At 47.2% G+C, this 27,293-nt stretch overlaps 2 protein-coding genes across 9 annotated transcripts in view; both read left to right on the top strand.

Annotated features, from left to right (window-relative positions):
• Positions 1-22,433, top strand: part of LOC144125480 (sodium-coupled monocarboxylate transporter 1-like) — a 52,881-nt gene extending 30,448 nt beyond the window's left edge. For 2 of the 7 annotated variants that reach the window (XM_077658873.1, XM_077658872.1), the window contains exons 9-17: positions 900-988; positions 2,292-2,401; positions 3,307-3,374; positions 3,959-4,045; positions 6,676-6,851; positions 9,703-9,809; positions 12,033-12,115; positions 13,763-13,857; positions 21,232-22,433. In XM_077658873.1, coding sequence (XP_077514999.1) covers positions 900-988; positions 2,292-2,401; positions 3,307-3,374; positions 3,959-4,045; positions 6,676-6,851; positions 9,703-9,809; positions 12,033-12,115; positions 13,763-13,857; positions 21,232-21,268 — 852 coding nt within the window. In that variant the 3' untranslated portion in view covers positions 21,269-22,433. Of the gene's footprint in view, positions 1-899; positions 989-2,291; positions 2,402-3,306; positions 3,375-3,958; positions 4,046-6,675; positions 6,852-9,702; positions 9,810-12,032; positions 12,116-13,762; positions 13,939-21,231 lie in introns of those variants that run through there. The other 5 variants (XM_077658878.1, XM_077658877.1, XM_077658876.1 and 2 more) reach the window with 3 other exon arrangements.
• A 4,474-nt stretch (positions 22,434-26,907) lies between these two features.
• Positions 26,908-27,293, top strand: part of LOC144125479 (sodium-coupled monocarboxylate transporter 2-like) — a 53,133-nt gene continuing 52,747 nt past the window's right edge. Inside the window, exon 1 of one of the 2 annotated variants that reach the window (XM_077658869.1) lies at positions 26,908-27,046. The gene's annotated coding sequence lies outside the window, so the exon portion shown is untranslated. The remainder of the gene's footprint in view (positions 27,047-27,293) is intronic. The other variant, XM_077658870.1, reaches the window with a different exon arrangement.

Here is a 27,293-nt window from a genome sequence, read left to right as displayed (position 1 = left end):
GGCGATTTGGAACAACAATCCAAATCTGCGAAAGAACACAATGTCTGGGAAGTCTAGAGACCATACTGTCGCGGTGCAATCAGAACTCAGGAACTGAATCCAGATCGCTCTTTGAACCATGCTCTCCAGTTCCACGGAGCAAGAAAGCATGCTTCGCATGACCGTTTGGAAAACACTAACTTATGGTGCTGAGAGGGCGAGGCGACCTGTTTTAAATTTAGGTAAATTTTTTTTCTTTACTAGACGCTTTCTTCAGGTGCCAAATTCATTTGTCACTGCTCCAGCATACTACCGCAAAACTTTGTAATGCTCTTTTGTTCATGCGGAAAACCGCCCGCGCACAAAATTGTTGGTAACGAGAGATGCGACGAGAATTCTACGTTGTTGTAGATTATCGTACGTGTTTTAGACGCCTTATGTCGAAACTTCTTCTTCAGCTTTAAGTTGAGTGCAGCCGAGAGCGGCGCTGGTTCTGTACTTCGACGACCGATTAGCACATTTGTTACTATCGCCTTCGTCTAATTGTTTAATTTTCGGTGGGGACAAGACAGCCCAGTAAAGCTTATTTTGGAAGCCTTGGCACTGCCCCCTGACGGCTGGACTCCCGTCACCATCACATGGCAAAATATTCCTACAATAAATAAAACGTCGTGGTTTCTTGTAAAAACGCACCACTATTTATAGTGTAACGATAGCGGCGTGCAAAAGTTTATCCTGTCTGTTTTTCTTGTGTCACCAAAATTTAGGGATTCGTTCAAGTAGCGTTTGGAACAGTTTATCATAAGGATAACCGGTTTGATATACTCAACATCCAGAGAGTGGCCGTGCCTCACTACTTGAAAAGTAAAACATTATTAAAAGCGTCGCATATTTTCCTCATTATTTCTTTTTTCGTGCAGCTGATTCCTCTCTTCGTGCACACCAGGCTTTCGGGCATGCCTGGATTCTCGGGTTTGTTCCTCACCGGCGTCGTCAGTGCCACACTAAGGTAATGTAGATTAAGACGTCATTTCACAAACCCAAAGTGGAAATGAGAGGAAACAATTAAGAGAACGTGATTCACATTTCATCTGTACAGGTATCGAGAAAGTATGCTCCGGTCTCTCTACAACCGTTTTTTCTTGCTAATTTATTTCGCGCAAAATGTGACTTGAGCAGTATTGGCAAATGCAACTGAGTTAGTAGCTATATAATGCCAGAAAATAGCTAAAACAACAAAAACAACTAGAAGCAACAAAATTTTTTTTCAAATGCTCCTTTAATGTAGTTTGTGCATATATAGCTGTTTGAGTGAAGGTGCTTTATTTTAACCGGTTTGAAATGGCAGCAAATGCTATCCCATACAAGAGAACGGGCACAAGATTTTCAGGGCACAAGATTCTCAGCGCTCTTCAAACTCAATAAGCTTCCATTTCAAAATTGTGGAAAGTCCTACGCGAAACACCTTGTGAACGAGTGAACGAACACACACACACACACACACACACACACACACACACACACACACACACACACACACACACACACACACACACACACACACACACACACACACACACACACACACACACACACACACACACACACACACACACACACACACACACACACACGCACGCACACACGCACGCACGCACGCACGCACGCACGCACGCACGCACGCACGCACGCACGCACGCACGCACGCACGCACGCACGCACGCACGCACACACACACGCACGCACGCACGCACACACACACACACACACACACACACACACACACACACACACACACACACACACACACACACACACACACACACACACACACACACACACACACACACACACACACACACACACACACACACACACACACACACACACACACACACACACACACACACACAAGTGTTTCAGGGAAGCCGACCACTAATTTTAAATAGGCTCTTTCCGCTATGAAGACAGCTTCTGCGGCAGAATAATACTGGTGACCGGAAAAAGGGTAAATAAAGTTGACAAGTTCGCCGGTTAAATAATTTCTGCTAATTAACCTTTAAACTATCACAGCTAGGCGGCTGGTTGCAATTAGAGATTTGTAGCCGGTCATTAGTAATGCCAAATCAGCGTTTATAATTTCTAAAGGCGATTACTCTCGGTGCTGTGGCCCAACTAATCCTTCATCGTGACAAAGTACATGCATTTCGAAAACCATGCAGGCAAAGCAACTCCTCCAGTGCACGTCACTAGTCGAATTAGCCAAATAAAGAAAGGCGCACGATATTTACAGCCTCCGACGGTATTTACAGCACGGTGACCTCTGCTGTGAACTCTCTTGCGGCCACCGTCTACGTGGACATCCTGACGCCTTACGTTAAGATCAACGAGCGATGGGTCAACGCCGTCGTTAAAGCACTCGGTGAGTATTCAGCACGAAAAAAGCCGCGACGACACAGATGAAGTAGCAAGCGTCATTTGAGCCACCTTTTTTGCAGTTTCCTTCCTGCTTCATATCTTTTAGGTATTTGTTACAAGAGGTCGTTGTTTACTTACGTGTAAGACAACATGCGAGTCGTTTGGTAGCACCCAGGTAGTTCGTACAGCCATCACGTAAGAGCAGTTTACGCCGAACGTTTCTGTTACCTTCTGAAACTCTCCGGCAGATAAACAACTTAAAAGGTTTCGTCCGACGAAGATCCAGGGAGCGAAAAAAGAGAAAATGAAAGCAGGGAGGCAGGAACGATTACAACAAATTTACGCAGTTAACTCTATGTCTGTTTCTTTATATGTCACATGTTGCTAATATAAAGAATTACTGCTAATATTTAGTTATAATTTACCTTTCTAAACAATTAGAGGAGGTTCCTTCCAACGGTAGATCAGTACCTGTGGCATTCAGCTACCATGGCGGATTTGTTTCTTGCTATGGCGGCTGTGTGAGCGATGCAAGAAACGGAGACATGTTAAGTGGTTTTGGCTCACGTTAAAGCCCTCCACGCGGCATAAATCTGTCTGGCGCCCACCACTACGACTCGCAGCGTACTGCTGCTTTGCTATGTAAAAAAAAAAAAGGTCGGTCGGTTGGAGTAAATTTTAGTATATATTAAATAATAATCTAATAAATAATAAAAAACGAAACCAGATGCTCTATCTATCAGTAACCTCAGGACCTCAGGCTAGTACTTGCTCTACATTCTGCTGTTTGTTCGCCTTTGTCAGGTGTTAAGAAATGCACAAATTGAAACTGAAGGCGAACGGTTTCTCTGCCCTGCAAACAGCAGCCTCGCACCAGACTGACCGAGCAATCTTTCGTGACCTTTCTAGCTTTCGCCTCCGGGTTGCTGATGACCCTCCTGGCGCTGGCTATCCCGCACCTTGGCTCTGCCGTGAGGGTAAGCCCGAACAGCGGCTGCTGTGCTCTGCTTGTACCTCAAAATTAACCAGACGAAGCTGTCGACTGCTGGTTGGAGATGTACGGAAATTATTCTACGATACTGCGATCAGACGGTACCGAATGTATTGAGATTACATACATCCATTCCTCTTTTCAATTTGCTTCCTATTCTTCTTTTTTCTTTCCACTTCGTGACCAGTTAATTTTTGTTTTCTTTACTTTTACTCTCCCTTATCGCCTGCATCATAAGTGGCTCCCTGTTTGTTTATTGATCCACGCACAGCTGTCATTAACACAATCACTAACGATGCACAACCTTTACTAAAGTACTCAATAATTGCTTCCCTGGAGGTTTGGTTTTCTAGCGTGCTGCTATTTCTACGACTGCATTTATGTAAGGCTTGTGGGAGCAAGATTTTTTATGCCGCAATGAGGTGGTTTCAAACAGAGGAAAGAAAAGTTGCTGATCACGGAGTAAATGCTCGTCAGAAGCGGACATTTTAATTCTTTTTTTTTCTCTGCGCATATTTCCGTCCTCTTAGAAGATGTTTTAGTTTAATGGGTGCCGCTGCAATGTTCCAGGTGTTCATGGTGATGCACAGCAGTGCTTCGGGCCCATTCGTGGGCGTGTACCTGCTGGCGCTGGCCTTCCCCTGGGCCAATACCAAGGCGAGTGGACATTTTACTTCAAAGAGTGCACTTCGATCTTCCCGCCGCCATTCATCATTACTGCGCCATTGAGGAGCTAAGAGAGCGTGGGACGACATAGGAGTTGGAACTGCGAACTGCTGCCTGCGTCTAATGCGTCCGGCCAAGAGAGATGCGACGTCCACGCGCTAGCACATACGAAGGTGGTTCAAAGAGTAAGATAGCAAGAGCTTTCACGGATTGTCATATTCCTGCTGTTCATCTAATTTTTCTCCAGGGCCACAGTAGACGACCACAGCTTTACTGCGCAGCTGTTAGATACTGCATATACTGCGTCATGCCCTCTCAATATGCCTTCGTCATGTCGTTGCAGCCACCGCGATGGTTCAGTGGTTAGGGCGCTCGGTTACTGGGCCAGAGGTCCCGAGTTCGATCCCGTGGAATTCGCGTTTCGGTGACGGCGAAGCGCAATAAGCCCTTGTGCTGTGCGATGTCAGCGCAAGTTAACGATACCCAAATGATATAAATTATTCCGGAGCCGTTCAGTATTGCGCCCCTCATATCCCATGTGTCGCTTGAGAACGTTAAGACCCGCGATATCACAGGAGAGATGGCTGCGCTTGCGTAAACAAGGTCAGATATGAAAGCGTGTAATGTCAGGTTTTTCAGTCTAAAGGGCACCTCACGAAAAGAAATTCATCATAACATTGTTCAGGCATACTATGCCAAAATGTCATGTTGCAGAAACACGTTTGGATTTGGTACATTGACCTAAGCGCCTTGTCCGTGTTCCTTCTTTGTTCGTCCAGTCAACTCCTGCGCCTTGTATCTTCGAGTCATGCACCAACTCGCCCAGCAGTCGATTCTTCTGAACTACATACTAGCTGTTTGGTCAAGCATGTCCACCGCAGATGACAGCCTTCCGTATTGAACGCCTTATTCATAACGATGGTTGCATTTGTCTTGGTGATGTTGCTTATGAACTTAACATATCGAAGGGGGTTGTGCGCGTAACATCATTCATGGCGAACTGTGTACACGAAAAAGGTGTTCACGATGAGTGCCAGTGCAATTAACTGAAGATGAGAAACTTGAGGTAGAATTATTCTATGCTGGCATTGATACCTAGATATGGCATTGGAACAAAGGTTTGCAGAAGTGTGGCGACTACCTTAAAAAAATAATGTGTACGAGTGACATACTATTGTGTACACGTGCATACACCTAAAGAATAAATTTATTCATGCGAGATCCTATACGTTACGATACTTTTCGAACCACTATTGTAGTTTTAGACCTGGGACCCGATGCATGGGGAGCTATTTGATGATTTCTTTACATAGCACCCGAATGGGAGAGTGTGCAAGGTAACGAGTGTTTTTTTTTTTTCTAATTGATAGATGCGTGTCAGTAATGGTACCTTATACAGAAGCAGGCGCGACTTCTTCCTCTCCTCTTCTGTTAATTCGGGAAGAGACGATGCTGAAATAGCTTCGCATGATGGCGCGAAGAAGCAGTAAGGGCTTTTAGCGAGGACCCCCTTGTAGCGTCCTCTTCTCGAGCTAGGCACAACTCTACCGTCATGCTTCATTACCACGCTCCTTCAGCTGAACGCTTGCTTCGCTGCACAACCGATTTCTCTGTGCTTGCGCAGTAGGCCGGCTCCGGAGGACAAATATAATTCTATTATTAGACACATAACGCGTGTTTCAGCGGAGGTGTTCTGCAATTCTTTAAAATAGGTTTTTTGATTTGAGAGAGCGCATTTTTCGGCACAGCAACGTCAGCGGTGTAGCGCATAAGAATACAGCTATGACGTGCGAACTAGTAAGCTGCTTAACTAATATCGATTAGTAAACTTTTAAACTATTACTGTTAGTCTCCTTATTTATTGAGCGGTGTTTAGCCCACCGTAAGTAATTTCCATGTCCGTTTTTAGAATTTCGAAAACGCCGTTACCCTTGGCGCTGTGACCCAACAAATTTTCGTTATATCTACGATTTACGGGCAGTGGAAAGGTTGCTTTGCCTGCAAGATTCTCGAAAGCGCACGTATTTTAGCGCGACTTAACCAAAATTTGTTGAGCCACAGCGCCGAGGGTAACTGCAACACTCGTTATTCTTAGCACTAGACGCATACAAGCGGCTTCTCGTTACTCTAAGCGTTTCCTAGCCCAAGGAGCGTCAAATGACGGTTCTAAAATTAGATGGCTCGCTTCAATGCTTTTTTGAGTTAAGGAGGCATGGAGGGACTGCGGGCTTCTCATGCGAGGTATCGAAACACTGTAAGCTAATGGCGGTTCTAAAACTGTAACGTCAAGACCGAAAAAGATCCCGTGATCAACGTTCGTAAGTGAATGGCAGTGTAGCCTAGCCTCAGATATCCGCACGGAAGGAAAAAAAAAAACTTTCTTGGCGGAACTGGAGTTGGCTTGCGAAAACTGCCAGTGGTGGCGATACCTGTGTTTCATTTTCTGGTATTTTCCAGCTTATAAAAGCTCAATTTTCAAAGAAAGTAGCCTACTTGCAATTATAATGCGGTAATTAATCTATCCATTCAGGCCAACTGCAATTTGACCTCCAGAGTTCTGTTTTGAAAATGCTCTCCAAAACATCTGCTTTGCCTATACGGACGTGTTCGCGCGCGTGCAGGGCGTGGTGGTGGCGACGTCCCTGACCACGGCCTTCCAGCTGTGGGTCACGTCGGGCAAGCTCTCGTACGGCGTCAAGCCCCCGAGCATGCCAGTGACGCTGGACCACTGTCCCGGCAACGCCACCTCGATAGCCGCCACGCTCGCTTCGAACATGACGACCGTAGCAGCCGCCAGGTACGTCACTGGTATAGTCTTGGACGTCACGGGTAGGGAGGGTCATTCGCAAGGTGTCGCGTATACCGCGTTTCCCACAGGAGCAGGGCAGTGATGTGTGGAATTTCAAGTTTCTTATGTTACATCTGTGTAACTTACGCAGAGTGAGCGCAGTGTCGAACCTGCATGTACGCAGATCATGATATGTTTGTACAAATGTTAGCACTAGGAGAGAGAACTTAGTTTGAGCATCAATTTATGGATCATCCCGTAATTATTTGTGACAAGCTCCTGTTTTTTTCTGTTTCCTAACAAGTTTCCCTCCGGTCGTATAATATAAAAATAACTCCTCCTCAAATTTAGTGGAGAAATAATCAGAAATATCGCAATATTGTGTTTCCTATCGGGTCCTCGACACATCCGCGGTAGCGTACCTAACGTCCATTGATTACGACTACTCTATGATATTAAACTACTACAGAGGGAGTCGCATGATCGACACACCACCTCACAGAAAACTAGAGACTAATGAGGCCGCCGATCTGCAAAAGCTACAGACAAGCACCTTCGTAAACTTATATAAACTACACAAGATACACCCCAGAGCTTTCACGGACATAGCCCACGGTGCGGGTCAACACCAACCCTGTACCACACAACATGGGAGTGTACATCACACAACTTAAAACCTCGCATAACCAATCCAAGCAGAGATCAATGGGAGGTGCACTGCTGATCAGCTCAGACATAGAGGACCAGATCCTTCTGTTCAGAAGAGCCAACAGGCTTGCGGAAGCCAGCGGAACCGTGAAAAAGAAGCCCGACCATCCATAAGCCTCACACGAGGCCAGATCAATAACTAATAGTTCAATAAAGTTTATTTGCTCCCTCCGCTCATAATGCTATAAGCAATATTGCTATAAGCAATATGATGCAAAGCCGCGGAACTTAGTCAGAGCAAGTGTAAACGTAGTCGATCTTATTTTATAGCCTCTTTTAAGCCGGTCATTAACCTTTTAACCCACAAGCTCGAAAGAACTGTGCAAAACTTGCCACGTTTTTTATGCACTCATAATTTTTTCTCATGTCGTTCTGATTCTGAAAATATGTGTTGTTTCATTGTTTCCTAATTGCTATTAGCACAAAAAATTCAAAATAAAAAGCTGATTTCAGAGAAGCTTTTCCTCAGTGCGTGCCACAGTTTTGAGATTACATGTTCTAAAATGCGCAGCATGGTCGAGCCCAGATACAGCTAACCAGTTCTGTCCGTGTTCTGTTGCTGCCGGTTTTTATGTACGGGTGTGCGCCCCTCTGTAAAGCCAGCCATAGGTTTTTTGGGTCCACCCCTGACATCCCTGATGTTGAAATAAAGGTATTTGTATATGTATTTGTATTTATTGGTCGCACGGGTTTCGTTCATTGCATCCGCACTTCGTCGTAAGAGAACTTCCCGTATTTTATCTGAAAAAACAAAGTCCGGCAAAAGTGGTGTTTATTATTTCATACCAAAGACTTTATTGCACGTCTCCTTCGACGCACAACCTATCAGGGCACTTCTCAAGCTCTTCAACGCGGTCATGAGCTGCCCGACGCCCAGCGCTAGCTGCCCATGTGCGCGCAGAGCGTACATTCGGCTGTCTCCGTACTGCCTATATTCAGCGCATAAATTGGATGGCCGGTAATGTGCAGGCGACGTAAGCCATGTCACCGGCTGGACCCGCGAGGCATACAACGTGACTGGTATTCAAACCTCCGAGATCACTGGCGTTTGGTTGAACGCTGTCTCGCGCCCACCACGTTTCTTCTGCCACTTTAGGCGCCTAGCCTAGCTGGCACACACGCGTGCACTCAATGATCTTTCAGCCCATAGGTGCATGGTTGGTGAGCGGACAAATGCAGTTTCAGTGCCGCCTTTTGTATTGATTTTTTCAGGGCGTCATGTTTTTTCGAACGGAGGTTTAGCTACAGCTTTCTGTTATCATCGCTAGCCTAGTGAGCCGTCAACCGCGTCCGATGTTCCATCATGTAATGCATTCGTAATTTGAACGATATGGCGAATATTCGCTTCCGCCAACGAATTTTTTTCTCTACTGGAGGGAATTTGTCACGTGACACTGGTAAACTCCACGTAATTGATTCCCAAATACTTTATATTCTTAGTGAGCACTCAGTCTCTGCCGCCTTGGCGGCAAAGGAAAATGGTGTTCTCGAGGCCATCTTGTGCCTGCATTGCTAGACAGGAAATTTATTGGCATAACCCGGTCCTACAAAGTACCAGAGTAAAACCACCCATTTCCTATATTGTGCCGATTATCTGTGCTGCTTGGGGGCTTCGCCTTTTAGCCTCACGGCTACGGCCGTAAGACCCTGGTAGCGTACTGATCGGCCTCGTATTAATGTCGTACCACGCTATAAACATTCTACAAACTGAACACCTGGAACTTTCACGCTGAAGTCGTACGCTACTATCACAGTCGGTAGCGTTAAAGTTCGCATATCTTCAGTGCTGCATTTTATGGAACAAAGTGTCGCGTCACTCTGCAAACCAGCTGCAGGCAATAAGAAATTAAGTTTTGTTCGCAATTAAAATATATGCAAAGTGTTGACGAACATGCGTTTAGGCATAAGCAACGAACTAAAGCAGCCTCTGTGCATAACTTCGGTTGAAAAAGATAGAAATGACACATTGCAAGGACTGTGCAAAATCCTACATATCTTTCTGTTCAGTGTCAGCAAACTGCTTAAGGTGCAGTGTCGCAGTACTTGACGCATGAGGCATGACTGAAAGGTTCGTCAGGCGGCAGTACAGCTATAGAGAGTAACAACAGCCTTGCCTTTACCTTCTCCCCCACACCCATACCCCACCTGTTAGCAGCCAGGGCAGCGTGTTCCCGCTCTACCGGCTGTCCAGCTACTGGAGCGGCCTAATCTCCGCTCTGCTCACCGTCGCCATTGGGCTCACCGTGAGCGCCGCCACAGGTAAGAGTCCTTCGGAAAGCAGTCTATGTAAAAAATAAAAGAAAGAAGCGCGAAGCGAGTGGTGACACTATAGCGCGAAATGCGAACCACGTTGCAAACAGCAAGATTTCGTCACCAAAGAACCCACTTTTATCAAATGTGTGTGCACAGACTCTCGTCTCTTTTTTCACCACATTGTCACCCATCATGACCCACTTTCTTTTCCTCCTCTCCTTCCCCTGTGCAAAGTAGCGTGACAGATATCAGTCTTTGTGGCCGACCTCTTTGCCTTCGTTTCGATTAAATTTATCTATTTATCTTTCCTCGTAAGCCCAGTCCTCTCAGCCAGCCAAGCCCAGCCCAGTCCATTCCAGTCTAGCCCAGTACAGTCCAATTTTGTCCAGTCTACACTTACTGCATAGATCCCCGGAGCAACGCCAGGGGAAGCTAATTGGAGATACGTGCGCTGAACTGTAACTGCGCTGCCAGCCGTTATGAACGTAACTGAAGGAGGAATTGGCGCTAGCGTCTGCAGTAGAGAACAAGTTCTAACCGCAAGAAAGTTCCGAAAGGAGAAAATCTCTCTCTCTCTCTTTCTCTCTCTCTCCGTTTTGAATTTCTGACCGGCGCGGCCGTTGCAACCGTCGCGCATGCTTAGCGTGTTTGAGGAACTCCGTCAGTCGCGTAATCTCGGGCACTGTCGCCTGCTTTGCGGCGCCGGTCACAGACACCTTGGCGTCGTGTTCCTTTGTGTGTTAGTGATGCCGGTGCTGCGACAACTATGGTGGTGTTTAGTTTTGTGCTCGTGAACTTCGAAATTGTGAACAGTGCAGCGAGACCCGCACGGATACGACGGGGACCGTTACCTGCGGCACTCGATTTCTCAGGAGCCATCGCTCATTTCAGCGCCATGGATCATGAACTATTATTTAATCACTGCTGTTGACGAAGCAGTCATCGGGTATGGTCCGCAGAAGAGTCGGCACATCTTGGGAACCGATTATGCAACTAGCATGGACAGTGAAGTCCATTGCGTGATCATGGTTTGCTTTCATGCGTTTACACATATACTAAATCTTTTGCAATTACCTACGATTTTAAGGTACATCGTGCATGCATTAAATTGCATGCACTCAGTCTGGCCAGAACGATTCTTCTGTACTGCGTGGACAGTATGCACAGAATGATCAAACATATAATGCGTGAATGATGCACGAAATGGACATAATGGTCCTTGAAAAAGTAAATAGGAAAGCGGTTAGGTTTATATACGGAAAATACAAAAGGGAAGACTCTCCATCGTAGTTAATGATGTCAAATAAAATTCCTACGCTAGAAGTCCGCCGAAAGATTAATAGATTGGTATTCTTGTTTAATAGTTTAACAGGTAAAAATAAATTGAAGCTACCGGAGTGCATTAAGCTTCCTCTAGTGAGAAGGACTCGGAACGTTCTTGAACATTCACTTACTCCCCTTTTCGCCAAATCTAACAGTTTTAAATACAGTTTTTTCCCTAGAACAGTGCAAGATTGGAATTCGCTACCGGAATCTGTTTTTCCCTCGCAAAATTTTTCTGATGCGTTAAATCGTCTATTTACCTGCTATTATTGATTATATGTATGTTTTGTATACGTGTGCTGCTGATATTGTATAAGTTTATTGTCTGGTTTATTCTTTTGGTATCCGTGCGCTGCTAACATTGTATAAATTTATTCTTTTGGTTTTATTCTTTTGGTCTCCGTGTGCTGCAAATATTGAATACCTTTATTCTTTTGGTTATGTATCATTATATGTTCACTCCTGCTTGGGCCAAGCAGTGGCCTGCAGTATTATGAAATAAATAAATGATACTGAAAATGTCAGCTGCACCGTTTGAGATAAACTCAACGCCTCTGGTGTGTCGGCATTCCAATGCCGAAGGGAACATGAAAGAAAGGTGGCGTCTAGCAAGGTTAACATACTGATATGGTTATCCTTTTTCTTTTACATATTAAATGCATGCTCTAGCCGATACCTTGATAGCGATTGCTTGTTCACAATTATTGAACAAAGCGTCTTAAGTGGGAAAGGTCAGCCCTGGTGGCAGCTGCGTGCTAGATGACGTCTCTAGATATTCATCTTCTATGTTCTTGCGACCTTTGCTCACAAAAAGCACTGCTTTGTTTAAAACTTCACGGCTGCTGGCGATTTGCTTCGTCAGGCAGTTTTGGCTCGACCGCTTAAGTTGTCTGCGCGCGCTCGCAGGCGGCAACAAGAACACTGCCAAGCACATCCCGCTTACGAGCGAGGTCTTCCTCCGGATGTGGGCGAAACTGAAGCTGCTCAAGGTAAGCGCTTGTTGCTGGTGCCCGGCGGCCTTGCCCTTGGCCCACCAGATGCGTTGGGAAGCATCACCCAGCCACCATCGCACATGCCGAACTTTGCTATTTCTTGTTTTTAAAGCGACAGTTGCGTCTGTGAGCGGAGTTTTCCCGGGGGCCGTCACCCATTTCTTCCACCCACTGACGTCAGCCTTGCAGAATCACGTGATCCCCTTCATACAAATGAGCATGAATCATTCTCGATTTCGTCTGCTGTCCATAATGAATGCTGTACAAGGGCGCCCGAACATCTGTTGGTCATGTGGGCCAGCATATTTACAATTATATGGGAGTATGGTTATAAGTTATATGAGACATGGGTCCAGGGTTGCCGTTGTACAGATTTTAAAGGAGCCAGAACTCAAGCTAAAACTAGCCAAAGGAGCTATTCCAGTTAATTTTAGCGCCGAATTTGTAGCTGAATAGGACAAAAGCTATATTATGAAATAGATTTTATTAATGAACAATAAATAACAGCATGTTGAATCAACGCAAGAAACACACTGAAGAGCACGACGATTTGGGCCGATTTTGCTTGGTCTTCTATAGGAATGTTGCAGATAAATAAATAAATTATTAAAAGTTCAGTGCACGTGCACGTAGCTTATCTACAACACATATCGTTTTTGTTGACCTGTTAGGGGAATCCCCCAGGCTGCAGTAGGTTTGTTATAAGGGAGTAATTACTCGTTAGCATCCACCCAAATGCTACTTACACGGCTGAAAAGGAAAACCATAGAGGTTTTACATAAGCTTCGTAGATGAAGAAAAATTGGTTCTGGTCCGGGGTTTGCACCCGGGACCACCGCCTGTCAGGAACAATCGCTCTGCCAGCAGCGCTAACCAGGACGGCTAGCAGATCGTAGGGCGAGAACTAGATCAACAACTCGAAATGGGAACGGTATTGGTCCAAAGTTTAGGGGACTCTCCCAAGGTGGTGTAGATTTGTAATAAAGCAGTAATTACTCATTGGCATCCACACAAGCACAGCGAATGGCTACATTAGCATCCACACAAGTTTCTTGTCCTTTCGCCATTCTTCTCGGAACTTGCGCTTTCTATACTTGCGTGCTTTCCTTTGGCAGACGGTGGCCACCTTGGGCGGCACGAGTATTTTCTGGACAGCATTGTGCTTTTCGGGTTTTAGCGTTTCGTAGCGTTTACACCATCCATATGGGTGCATCCATGGCTGCGCCTTCGGCGCATGTCGACAGAGGAGCTCGGAGATAATTGGTTGTCTCTATGCTTGCTTGCTCTTATATAGGCAATTACAAAACAAAAAGGCTGTTAAATACGCTAAAAGAAAACTTCAAATTATCCAGAAAGTAGCCAGGGGGCCCATCTAAAATTTTCATCGCCAGATGGGGCCTCAAAGTATCCAGATTGGCGCAAAGTAGTCACCAACGGCAACCCTGCATAGGTCATACGGTTATGGTTTTATGGTTACGGGTTATGTCTTGCATATGGCATTTTGGTTATGGGTTACATGGTTATGTTTATATGGCTGCATGGTTCTAGGTGTTTGGGAAGCAGGGAGTGTTACTTGCTTTATTATTTTGGCTAGCCTGAGAACCTACGTGACTGTTTTTTTTTTTCTCGCGCAATAACTCGCAGACCGATCCCTGTGGCTCAAGCACCCGGAGTAGCACTGCCACTGACTCGCATGAACTGCGAGCCACAGCGGGAACAGTACAGAGAACATACTCTGGGTAGGAAGTGGTCATCAGCGGGACCCATTGTTACGCCGCTCCACTCGCAGTCATTTGCGCACGACAAATAAAACCCAGCACGACTCCCTGTCACTCTAATCAGCACTCCAATTAATTCTCCTCTGCGTTCAAGTGCTAATTGATCGGGCCACGAATGAAGTGTATAACGTTTTAGCATGCCCTTATCGAATACCGCTACTGTAGGGCGCTGGCCGCGTCTACACGTATACAGCGAGCGTTCCTCTAAAATGGTTCAGCCGCCACGGTGGCTGAGTGGTTATGGCGCTCGGCTGCTGGCCCGAAAGACGCGGGTTCGATCACGGCCGTGCGGTCGAATTTCGATGGAGGCGAAATTCTAGAGGCCCGTGTACTGTGCGATGTCAGTGCACGTTAAAGAACCCCAGGTGGTCGAAATTCCCGGAGCCCTTCACTACCGCGTCTCTCATAGCCTGAGTCGCTTTGGGACGTTAAACCCCCATAAACCAAACTAAACCAATCTAAAATGGTTCATCAATTGCGCGTGCGCGCGCAACAAGCATGCCCCAGAGTAGCACCCGATGGTAGCGGCAACGCCAGCGAAATACGGTAACGATAGTCTAGGAACGTGCCGCGTTTACTTACTTGAACGCCATTTTCACATCAACGAAAGCTCAAGCCAACTTCGATCCTGTAACTCGGCTTTGCTACTGCCCATGGCCTAGTGCACATGAGAACACTGGTCTCTTTATTTGTTGACTTGTAGACTTGTGTTTTGCTGCAAAAAAAGGAGGATAGTAGAATGGCAAAACGTTTGCAGTACTGCGGATGTCACAGAGGTGCTTCATGGTATTTGCCATCTGGCAACCATGACACTGATTTCAAACGATCTATTTTAGGTAGCCCGAGCGCTCAAGCTAACGGCCTCATTTCTTGTTGGATTAAATGAGAGTGTATCGAATGCCACAATCGCTGTTAAGACTTACATTGAAATGGCATTTGGGCCCGTTCGTAGACGCCTAAAGGAGTACAGATGGCGAGGAAATAATACCGATTTAGAGAGATGCCCAATAATTGCCAGATTGAGACGAATCAAATGACAGTTTACGGGCGTCTTCGAAGGCCTGTGGAAACTCTAAAAATGTCTGGCGATATGACGCTGCCAATTTTTGAAGACAGAAGCTAGAAGTGATGTTCGCACTTCATGGTCACGTGCAAGAAATGAGCATCGAGGTCTCATCGGTCACTACAGAGCAAGATAGCAACCTGTGCACGGACTGCATAATGAATGGGCCTGCCACGAGTACGTGCAGGTGCCCGCAAAAGTTTTCGAGACACTGAAAAGATGGGAATGCAGGAAAGAAATGCTGTGCACATCGCTACCTTCAATGTGAACCAGCGCCTCCAGGCAGGCACGATTTCCTTATTTGTTCAGCGAAAATTAATAATAATAATAATAATTAGTTTTTTGGGGAAAGTAAATGGCGCAGTATCTGTCTCGTATATCCTAGGACACCTGAGCCGCGCCGTAAGGGAAGGGGGAAAGGAGGGAGTGAAAGAAGGAAGGAAGAATAGGTGCCGTAGTGGAGGGCTCCGGAATAATTTCGACCACCTGGGGATCTTTAACGTGCACTGACATCGCACAGCACACGGGCGCCTTAGCGTTTTGCCTCCATAAAAACGCAGCCGCCGCGGTCGGGTTCGAACCCGGGAGCTCCGGATCAGTAGTCGAGCGCCCTAATTACTGAGCCACCGCGGCGGGGCAGTGAAAATTGAGAAATCGGTTTTGAGGAAATAGGCGCAGTAACTGCTTCATTTCAAGGTGGACACTTCAACCGAGCCGCGTGGGAAGGGAGGTAGGTGGGAGTGAAAAAGGAGAGAAAAAGGTGCCATAGTGGAGGACTCCGGGATAATTTCCACCAGCTGGGAATCTTCAACGAGCACTGATATCGCACAGCGCACGGACGCCTTTTGCGTTTCGCCTTCACCGAACGCGAAAATCTGTTATGTGGAGCTCAGTCGCGAGGGCCTTTGGTGATCCGTCCCTATAGTCACGGTACAGCGCGCGCCTTACCTGAAGACGACGAAGGTAGCGCAAGGCGCGTGAAGGCTGTGGTCACGTGATGGTTTCCTCGGCTGCCTAACGACCACAAGCGTTCCACACGCTCTCTTGGTCTCTTCGCTTTGTAGTTCACACTGGAGGTCGCACGAGGCGTGCAACGCCCTCTTCATGGCAGACGCGGGACCGTAAGGTCAGCCGTAGTCAGCAGCCGAAACGACGTGCAGTGAGCTTGAGAAGAAGCGTCGACAAAGTAAAATCCTCCCTTACATGAGGAGGAACGCCAGGCCGCTATAGAGGAATCGCGGTCAAACCGAACATCGTTGCCAGATGAAAGCAGGATATGTCCGCGAGTATCTCAAACGTAAGAGGAAAGCATCTGGCCTAGCTGGTGCCTTGGTCATGCTCGGGCCGTGACAGAATCCCCGCCTGCTAAACGCCTGCTAACAGGTGAAGAGTGTGCTCGCAAAAAAAAAAATAAGGAGGATTAGCTCAGCTAATCCAGGATACACAAAGCGAAAGATGTCGGCGTTCACTGCGTTCGTTGGCGTTGGCGTTGACAATGCTCTAGACAGCGATCGCTTTGAAAAAAGGAGGGGCACATAACTGGCTCCCTGGACATGCGGACGCCTCATTCGCGCTTTGATACATGTGGCGGTGGTGAGAGGGAGATGTGACCTGAATGCATTAGCGCTGACAGCGTTGTGGCTGACATGCGGCACTGCAGCAATAGCTACGCTGCAGCGTTCATTTGGTGATCAATCTCTCGCGATCAACCATTAACTGCATGCTACCTCAGGGTGGCAGGGAGGGCGCGTTGCCTATGCAGTGTGCGGAACTCAATCAAACCAGGCTTTTGCAGTTGGACACCAACGCCACGTACATGAAAGCGAGATTGCGGTCTCCACTGACCCACTGAGCCGGTTGTGCGCTTTTCCTTTCTTGAAAATGAACGGACTTTGCAAAGTTGCCAACGCCAATGAACTCCATGAACGCCGTCGGCTCACTTGTTTTGCTTGGTTTTTGAGGAAAGGAAATGGCACAGTAAGCGTCTTATATATCTCGGTGGACACCCGAACCGCGCTGCAAAGGAAGAGATAAATTTCTTCTTTCACTCCCTCCTTTATCCCTTCCCTTACGGCGCGGTTCAGGTGTCCAACGATATATGAGACAGATACTGCGCCATTTCCTTTCCCCAAAAACCAATTATTATTAAGGATGGAGGGAAAGTAGAAAGAGAAAATTGAAAGTTGGATTTTGAAGAAAGGCGCGACGCTGCGCAGCGGCGGAACACCTGTGGCTCGGTGCTACTAGTGGCGCATGCGCAGTCGTGACCAGGGAGCGAGGGGGAGAAAGAGAGAGGAATATCCGCGGCGAGGCGCGCGTTGTGATGTCATGTGCCTCCTCGGAGCACAGCCACGGCGAAATCTCGAGTTCGCGGCCAGTAAAGCTTTAGCTTTAATAAAACAGCGCCGGGAACTCCACCGCGGGACAGCTTTGCAATGTATTGTGCGAGTTAAGCGGTACCTTAGCCATTCTGGTTCTTTTTTTTTCTGTGGCTCCCGTGTTCCAGAACACTTATACGTAGATTAGTACGTTGGATGCAGCAAACAACTGGGCAGGAACGGCTCACGCTACTCTAGGCCTCATTCGTCGCATAGCTATGCGCTCTGGTGGCGCACGTGCTCATACGGCCCGCCAGCTTGTGCGCTCTATTCTTCAGCCACGGATAGTATATCAGGCACAATTTCAACGGCTCACCCGCAGACAGTGGGACTCCCATGAAGCTATCAATCGTGAGGCTATGCGCGCCATAGCATATCGGCCTCGTTTAACACCCATACAGGAGTTCGCCCAACTTAATAGACTCAGTGAACTCATCGACCAATGGGTGGCGAACAGAGCTCGAAAACAGTCTCTCCAAATTAAAGACACTTCCTCCGTGGTCATATTGCCAGCTCACCGACATTCGCCCCACTGTTTACCCGTTGGTATCAGCCGCGTACCTGCCTGAAGGGTGCATATTGTACACGGATGCGTCACATTCTGCAGAGAGGGGAGTTACTGCTGTGTATATTTCATCTCATCCGCATCTCAACTTTCGCGCGACGTATACCGCGGATACGTGTGCTCCCCTGGCATTGGAACTTCAAGCCATTTATAATGCCATTGCTTCCCTTCCGCTCGTTCCCACATTCAATAAAGTTCATATTTACACCGACTCCCGCGCCGCCGTTAAAGAGCTTAAGGCTGTTCGATGCACATTCCAGATTTCACAATCAATTCATGTGCTCTGCGCAAAGTACCCATGTCCTCTGTGCACACACTGGATTCTCGACCATGCTCAGGATCCACATAACATTCAAGCGGATGCTATGACTTATCTTCACACATCAGGCGACCCGCCACCTTCCCCTCTTCCCCCAGACCCGTTCCTGTCCCACGTTTCCGCTTCCGAAGTTCTGCGCCAGCGAACACGCGCTCTATCTAATTCCTCCGTGTTCGCACCCTCTCCCCCGTAGTCTTACTCGGCAGGAGGAGGTATCCGTGCGCCGGATTCGGGCAGGGGCGGCTCTGACACCATCTGTCCGTCATCGGTCACGCGTGCAAAATATATGCCAGCCATTGACAGTTGCCCTCACTGTGGCGCTGCACCGGACATTTGTGATGTGCGGCACTTGTTGTGGACGTGCGCGATGGCTGCTATTAGAAAATTGCTCCTCAGAGAGGTCGGCCTGCGGCGGAACCGCGAAAGTGACTATGTGAAGTGGACTATGAACAATCATTTCATCGGCAACCTCTGCGACTACCTCATGGCAACGGGTTTTCACTCTTTCTTTTAAATTTCTATCTCCCGCATTCCTTCCCCTTTTTTCAACTTATGCCTCATGGCACACTTTTCGAATAATAAAAAAAAACTTGGCAGGAGTAGGCCTACAAACATGCGAAGAGATTAACAAAAGCTTTGGAAGTTTACGCGCATACATCAAGAAAACAAAAGCGCAAAAGGCAAGCCTTTTTTTTTGCAACAAGAAAGGGGCATTTACCTTAGAAATGCTTTTGGGTGCGTGGCCCTATTGAGAATGAGTCTAATTCGATACCGAACGCATGGCGTCGAAGATAATCGGTATTACGTCAGTGTGCCGGGAGATATTTCACGCGATAGCGCTAAGAATCCCGTCCAGCGAAAAACCCAACGTCGCCGTCGTCGGCGGCTTGAGCAAGAGAAGCAACCTAGGAGGTCCACATAGGTCATGTGACCTTGGGAGGTCATCACAACCTGCCCACCGGATTGTCAACACACTGCCCACCATGGCACGTGGCAGTTAAATTAGTGACTGGTCGCGAGAGGTTGCTCGGGAAGATCAACCTGAGTCTCACAAGCCCCACAGGCGGCTGCGTTAGAAACAGCCACCTGTCGGGGCAGTGGCGCATCGCTTAACCGCGGCACCACTGCGCCTGGAATGGTACGAGGACGCCCAGCGATCTGTGACTGTTAAGTAGAGAATGAGTAATTTCTCATATATGGGCATTAACCCAGTAACGCTATCACGCCATACCTTGAAGGCGGACATTAGGTGTCCCCTATTTTTTTTTTTTTGCAATTGGACAGTCCGATGAGAGGCGTGAGGATGCGTGTGCTGCTTTCAAGCTTTTTCCATCTCTCGAAGAATGCGCGCTTTGCCGCATCATCGCACACCCATGCTTCATTTGTTGCCGATTGCACCGCCAAACGTGCAGTTCTGAGCGTGATACTTGCAAGTCCGGCAAACATAACGGTCGTGGAACACTTCTCGTTGGACTGCGAACCTCGATGTCCTTTCGAGGCTTAATTGAAATGAATGACCAGCGTACGCAAAGCTAGCTATAGAGCGCTGCATTGGCATACAGATGTCAAGTCAAACAACTCAGACAGAAGAGAGTAAAATTTTGCTTCCATGCTCCAGCTCCGTTCTCCCTATAATATTACAACAATGCTTAGCGAATCGCAAGGCGGTAGCACCCAGCTCTAGGTGACAAAGCAGAAGTCGTGAGCATATCAATCAATCTTCAACTTACGAGGAATTGCCGCTACCGTTACAATTAGATCCTGTTATTCATTTACCCTCCCCTTTCCTCCTGGAGTGTTTGACTTCGCTCGGACTCGGCGGATGACGAACATGCCTTAATGGAGCAAGAGAACATTTTCGTGGAGCCCTAGTACTGGCATCGAATAAATATTTTACCTCCTCCTCCAAAAAATTGCCACTGTGACCCACTTGCGCTGGTTTCATAAAACATGGATTTCGAACACCTCCACAGAGTAAAACAAGAGTACCATAACGTGAGAATTAAGCCGCAAACATGTGCGACATGGACCAGACAGTAGCACTACATACCTAAGCCGGAAGAACGCCGTTTAGGAAGCCGCACTAATATTTTGTTCCCAGTAGCAGCACATTACCTGCCTGGCCTCTACTGAGCACACCTAAATACTCCGCGTAATTTTTTTCTGGAAATGCAGCGGAAGTTACGGAGCCGAAACACGCCCCCTCTTCCTACGCTGCGGTGTATAGTCCCTACTGGCAGTTAATTTGCTTTCTCTTAAAACATCGTATATTCTCAATATTCGTTATTTAAGTCAAATTTCTAACGCAATTGGCACTTTAAACGTTATGAACTTAGGGAAAGAAACAATTGAATTGATTAAAGAGGATTTGCTAGGCACGTATTGTTACAAGAAGCTTCCATAGATGGCGCTAGCTACACCAGTGACGGAGTGAAGCCGCCGTGCAGAAAACAATGCTCCAAGCCAGGCGGCCAGTTGGCCAGGCGCATCGTCGTGCGTTCGAACTATTTGGCAGAATGACACAGTTGCGGATGTTCCGCCCCTGCAGTTGTCCCTCCTTTTCCAAGCAAAGCTATTGCCTAGTATAAGCAATCGCCGCGTCGCGACCCCGCGATAAATTAAATAACGATCTCAGTATCGCAATTCTAAGATGATGATTCGCGAGTGAGAAGATTATGGTAGTGATCTCAAAATGGAGAAGTGACACCGCTGGCGCCGCTATAGGCTATTGTGCCATAGGTTTTGCTATCAGAAAGAGACTAGATACATATGGTTAATATTTCGCCAAATTACGAGTGTTCCCAGCGGTTAGCAACAAACATGTTTATGCCAGGAAGCGTCCACCACATAGATCTGCTCAAGAAATGGAACACAGTTGGAGCAAATCTTGTCCTTTTTGCGCTCAAAACAATGTTTTAAAGGAAGGTGTCGGGTTTGTTGCCATTTTTGTTTTCTGGAGTGTTTTAATGGTGGCATCTGACCAGCATTTAACTGCCTCTCTTCAATGCAGGAGCCTGAAGAAGAAAAAGCGCAGCAGGAGCCACTAAGAGTTCTCAGTGTCGCCGATATGGAGACGGTGCCTATGGCCTAATGTGGAATGTCAAATAGGCTTTGGCCTTAGTCCTCTGAAGTGCTTACTGGATAGCACAGAGACACAGTTGAGCTAACTTTGCGCGCGAAATCACTTATACAGGATATTTATACATACCTGGTAGTGCAATACAGCAAGGTTGACAGACTAAAAGACGGGACGAGCGCTCATCCTGTCTCCTAGTCTGTCATCCTCGCTGTCTTGCGTTACCATGCATATGCGAAACCAACTAGCCCAACTTTCCTTTATTTTAAGATTATTTATACCAAGCACGTTTTAGTTCTCTATTTTGTGCCGTTCCTGGATTTTAACGTTGCAATCCTCATGCTTTTATTACATCATTGCAGTGTTATCAGTAGAACTATGAAGTCAAACTCTGTTTTAGTCTCCTCAATTACTTTTATCATCACTACTTAGGCAGGTTACAGTCAACTAAAGTTCCAGAGGGTGGCAGACGTCACGCGTTAAGAAACAGTATAACGGGAACTTTGCAGCTCATAACCTGCGCAGTGGGCACGCAAACTCACACCGCTAGACCGTTGACAGCAAGAAGTTTTGCAAATCATGCGACCTGTAGTGAAATACACTGATTGTGAACGAAAATAGTGAATAGCATGAGCGAAGAACAGTGAACGTTTTGAAGCGTAAACAAAATGAAGCACTCGAGTTTTAAATGCGAGATTTTCATTAGTGTGTTTAGTCATACGTAGGAACTCGCCGGGTGTAGGAAGTACGCGGACGTAATGTAAAGCAGCTATTCAAACTGTGTTATGTTCTGTGAATAAAATTATTGCTAGCAAGGTGGTTGTAGAACCAGCGGAGATAGACTGTGCTGAGAGCGCGTGGCCGACAAAAGGCCGACAAAACAATGCGGCCGACACAAGGCGTGTTTACACGAAGAAGCTAGAAAGAACAACTTCAATGAAAGCTTCAAGGAGTGTGGAAGTAAACATGTCGTATGACGAGAATTATACGCGCACAAAAAGTGTGCACTAAATACTGCCGAAAGCGTCTCGGGAGAAAATATTTCAGAATTGCAGAGGCCAATTCAGATGAATTTGTTGCTTGCTTCCCCGACATTCAACCTCGAGATAATAAAGAGCAGAAATCAGTTGTGAGAATTTTCCTGCTCGTTGATTTATTCGTATTTCATGACGGGAATTCATTACCAGTGGTCTTGTACACCTTTCACGGACGTACGTACGTACGTACGGACGGACGGACGTACGGATGGACAGATGGACGGACGGACGGACGGACGGACGGACGGACGGACGGACGGATGGATGGATGGATGGATGGATGGATGGATGGATGGATGGATGGATGGATGGATGGATGGAAGGGTGGGTGGAAGGGTGGGTGGGTGGGTGGGTGCTAAATTGCAACACATTCTCGCGCAGTGCATTGCACATCGTCGCCTTCACCAACTTCCATCTCGTATAGTAGTGACGGCAGTCCGGCAGTCAAAAAGAAAGTGAAAAGGGCTTCTAAAAGAATGTTTACAGGGCGGACCTGCGCAAACAAAGTACTGAATAACTCGGCGGCGGCGTAGTAACAAGTGCACGCGCTCGGCGGCCGCCCAACTGAATGCCGGAATTTTTTGGGCACGCAAAATTTGATGCTGACAAGGAATCTTCGAAATAAGGAACTGAAAGCAGCAACGACAGTTTGGACAAATGTGGAATCAGTAGCGCCTGGCCGCGATGAATCGAGAGAAGCCCGGTCGCATATCGCGTCACAGAATGAAAGCCGCGTGCAGGCGGCTTTGAGCGTGAACGAACTAACAGCACAAAGATTCGAGGCAGTATGCTAACTTTTTTTAAGGCTTTACCGCACACAGCACGTATTTCACCCTTGAGTGTGATCCTACGTCACCTAAGCCGCTCACATGTTACTGTCGAATTCCCTCAGGCGATCACAGAATATTTTACTGCGAGCTTCCCGTGCTTTGATCGATGACCATGGAGCCCATGTCGCCCTTTACTGCCTCATTTGTGGTTATGTTGTGGTGTTATTACCTTATCACTGGAATTGTTGAATATCATCAAAGCTGACTTAATTGAGCTAAAAGGAAAGCCTGTTGCGTCGCCTTCGTCTCGACAAGTACTAACCATGCAATCGGTAAATCGTCCTGACTATCATCTAATAGTGCAATATCATCATCAACCCTGGCAGTCACTGCTCTACGAGCATTCTGCCTAGTTTGTATGCGAGATTATAATCTAGATTACTTTTAGTAACCTACTTTCCATATTTATCGCATGAATTATGAAAAGCAGCGGTGATAACGGACAACCCTGCGTTAATTATTTGTGTACCTCATCTATTGTCGGGCTCTTTATCCCTTGGCATGCAACTTAAACTCTATTATCTCGGTATATTTCTTTGAGCAATTCTATTATCTCATGACCGATGACTTCATTTTTGAGTATGGTCCAGAGGAGTTCCAAATTTAAGTTGTCATACGCAGCGCTTATGTCCAGGAAGGCTATATATAGATGCGTGTTTGCCGCCTTAGCTGTATCAATACATTGGGAAAACAAAAAAGGCTATCATCTAAGCGCCTACCACTTCGGAACCCGTTATGTGGTCCTACCAGAACATTATTACTTTCTATTCATGTCTGGACATCATGGTGGTATCTGTCGGTCGCCAGCAGCGAACATCACGTTAGTGAATGGGAATATTTTCATTGTAATTTAGATAAAACTAAATCCTCCCCTTTAAGCACTCACATCGAAGACTTTTTACACCAATAGGAAATGAATGGGGTGTAGCAAACATTCGAATTCCCGCCGGAATTTCTGATGCTCAGCGCCACGTGGAAGCAGCAGCACAAACAAGAAGCGCTTGTCCATAATTCCTGGGCAACGTTCTCAGATATTTTGTACGGATGCAGTACTCTCCTGTTCCCTCTATGCATTCCCATCCCCTGGAGCAGCCACATGACCTCGTCAGATACCTGCGTGAACTAGCCCATGAACTGACCACCAAGCAGCATAGTTATCGTTCTAAGCTTCCTAATTAACATTCTGTTCAAAAGCCTTGTGGTCATTAAATAAGGCAAAAATTAATTGCAGCAACCACTGGGCAAGTGAGTGCGCACTCTCCTGTAGTAACGATCGCTAAGCAGTGAACTCCCTTGCCGAGCCGCAACTACCTGTTTTTTTGCACTTTCCGGTACTGCGAAGACTTTCATTATTTCATACGAAACACCCCTTCCCCCTCCTCTTTGTAAGACAATTCCGGGTTCTGAGGGTACGAAAATAAAAATAATAAACTTTTAAATATGAGCGAGTACGGAGCTCCAGACAAGCCATTCCTGCACTTGGTCAGGTGGTTACTGAGACGTCGAGAGAGAGAAAGCTTTGTAATGAGAAACTTGTCTTCGGACGTTTGCCCTTATGGTAATGCAAATTTCGGCCACACTTGGGTTGGAGCGAAATGTCGATATCAGCACGAGCGTTTAGTACACGAGTGTTAGGATGCGGGAGTGTTGAAGGGTGGGAAGAGTAGTGGCGTACGGGATGCGTTAGTCCTCACGTTCAGCCATGCACCACCGCTCATACATCCATACAAGGCGGTCGTCCGCCGTGACAAGCGCAACGAGAGAACGGGAGAGAGGTGGGTGGAGAAAAGAGGAGAGTGCGAACGACTCCGCAGCCGCCGAAGACGACATGATTTCGCCGAACCTGCCATATACAGCTCTCGGTGCGAAACAAGAATCTTAGGCAGCTTGTAGAAACCGCCGGCATACTGATTAGGCGGAAGCGCTGGTTCGTTTATCGTTCTGCAAGTGAGGAGAGTCAAGCCGGCCAGACGCACGCCGAGACAAGGCCCCGATCGAAAGACGCAGCTAAAGACAAGTAGACAGCTGGCAAGAAGAAAAGAATGGGAAAGTGTTCACTCACCCGCAGCCAGGTGTCAGCGGTCGTTCCTCTTCAGAGGGGCTTGGGGGCGTCGAGTCTGTGCACTGCGCTGTAAATGTTCAAAGAATGTAGCATGGCGATAGGCAAGCCTCTATAGCAATTGTAGTCTTCAATGAGGGCATTGCCGCTTCAGAACCTTGCCGACATCGAAAGCCGACACACGACCAACTGCCGAGACGATGTCCCGCCCTATTCATTCGCGGATGATTTCCCAAGGACCGAGTCAGTACGGCAGCAAGTGCAGAGTTTCTCAAAAGTCCCGTGTAGTTAGCCTTTTGTGACACCCCAAAGCTCCAAAGAGGCGGAAACGAAAGGTCTACTCACCCCGCTCAGGAACATGCAAAATACCAGTCGCGCTGTCAGCATATACGATGATCTGTAGACTTTCAACTGATAATTTACATGGAGGGCGTACAAGCGTCCATATCATCGTCGTCGTCGGCGGCGGCGGCGGCGTCAGCGTCATATTCATGATGCAAGTTGTGTACACCGCGGTCTAGGCCCTTTCCCGTTGAGCTCCGATTAGCCCTATACAGAACGAGTTCGCTAATCGCATGTCTTTATGCCAGACTCTGCCGCCTCCGGAAACGTTCCACTTCCCTTGGAATCCAGCTGTTATTGTAAAGGACCGTAGACTGTCTGCTCTTCGTATTACAAGTCTGCCCATGTCCATTTCGTCCTCGTGATTTCAGCTGTAGGATGTCAACTTGAGTTTGTCCTTTAGTGCGTAGTGGTATACTGGCGCAAACAAATTTGTGATACAGCTTGCGAAAAAGCTGTTTAACCATACTTCGTCCAAGCTTATTTCTCGGGTTGGCACGCCAGGCCCAACGTTAATGCGACGGTCTTTCCCCCAGGTGGACTAGCAGCTAGGCCAGGGTCATGTCTCTGCCGGACGACCTCTCGCCTTTCCTATATTTAAGCTTCACTTTCTCTCTCTCCTGCGTCGAGGATGAATTTGAGACAGAGGGCTACGATGCACTTTCAACCCGGTTATTTTGTTATACAGTCCACTGTTGGATATCGCACAATGTAAAGCATGATTTTTCTTTCACGTCCTTGCAGTGGTGGCTGTACACCCACCGCGATTGTCTAATAAGCCTTCCGATTAAAGTCATTTTTTTTAAATGTACCTGAAGGCAGAGACGCTTTTCATATTTCACTCAATTCCTCCCCTTCCCAATCGTGAGCTCATCACCTCCTTTCCATTAGGAGCGCTGAAAGCTTACTGAGAGATTCGTTCGAAGTGCGTGCGATATTATCGCGCGCTCAGAAAACCTGACTATCTGTGACACAGAGAGAGCTCCAATTCGTCTCAGTCGAACTTCGCGACGCTTAGCACTGAACACTGATTAAAAGCCGCGCAGGTTGGTCCAGATACCGGGAGAAAGAAGATAACACAACGATGTGCCCCTAGCAAGCGCCCATTTGACTCCATTCCTTGCGCTCCCCATACGTGAGCAAACGCCGATAACACTCGCTCGAAGATGTGCGTGACTTTACGCTCGCTCGCTGTAGTTCTTTCTTTTTACTCCCCTCGCATTCGCATTCTCCGGAGCTGCGCGCCATTTGCACAATCGGTTACCAAAGGTCGAGAGCAATACAAAGGCTTTCTTTCACACTCTCGACTGGGGCGTGGAGAGACGGCGGCTCTCTGGCAGAAAAGTAAGTATGCGACAGAGATTATCATCTATACGAGATCAAGGTAAACGCCCACAAGGAAAAGCCGACCGTTGACGAGAGCCAGAAAGGCCGGCAGTTTCGCCAGACACGGGATACAGGTGCACCTTTTTGGTTGACAGGTATGGTCTCTGTATGTCATCTCCGTCATCATGTGTCCGCCCCGTCCCATTCACGCGTCCCCATCCAGAAGTCCAGTGCTCGTGCGTTGAAAGGTTTACGCAGTCCCACTCGCTTAATGACTTCTTTCCTTTTCGTTTTCAAGTTGCATGGAGATGTGGTTGGATGCATCACTGCATTTCCTTCACGCGCTTTGTTTTTTGAGCCGCTTAATGTCGCACGTGAAGGTCCTTTATAATATGATTACAA

Source organism: Amblyomma americanum, chromosome 3, assembly GCF_052857255.1.
Source record: "Amblyomma americanum isolate KBUSLIRL-KWMA chromosome 3, ASM5285725v1, whole genome shotgun sequence".
Classification (NCBI taxonomy): Eukaryota; Metazoa; Arthropoda; class Arachnida; order Ixodida; family Ixodidae; genus Amblyomma; species Amblyomma americanum.
Note: the sequence above shows the minus strand (reverse complement) of the source record. Positions and strands in the feature narration are given on the sequence as shown.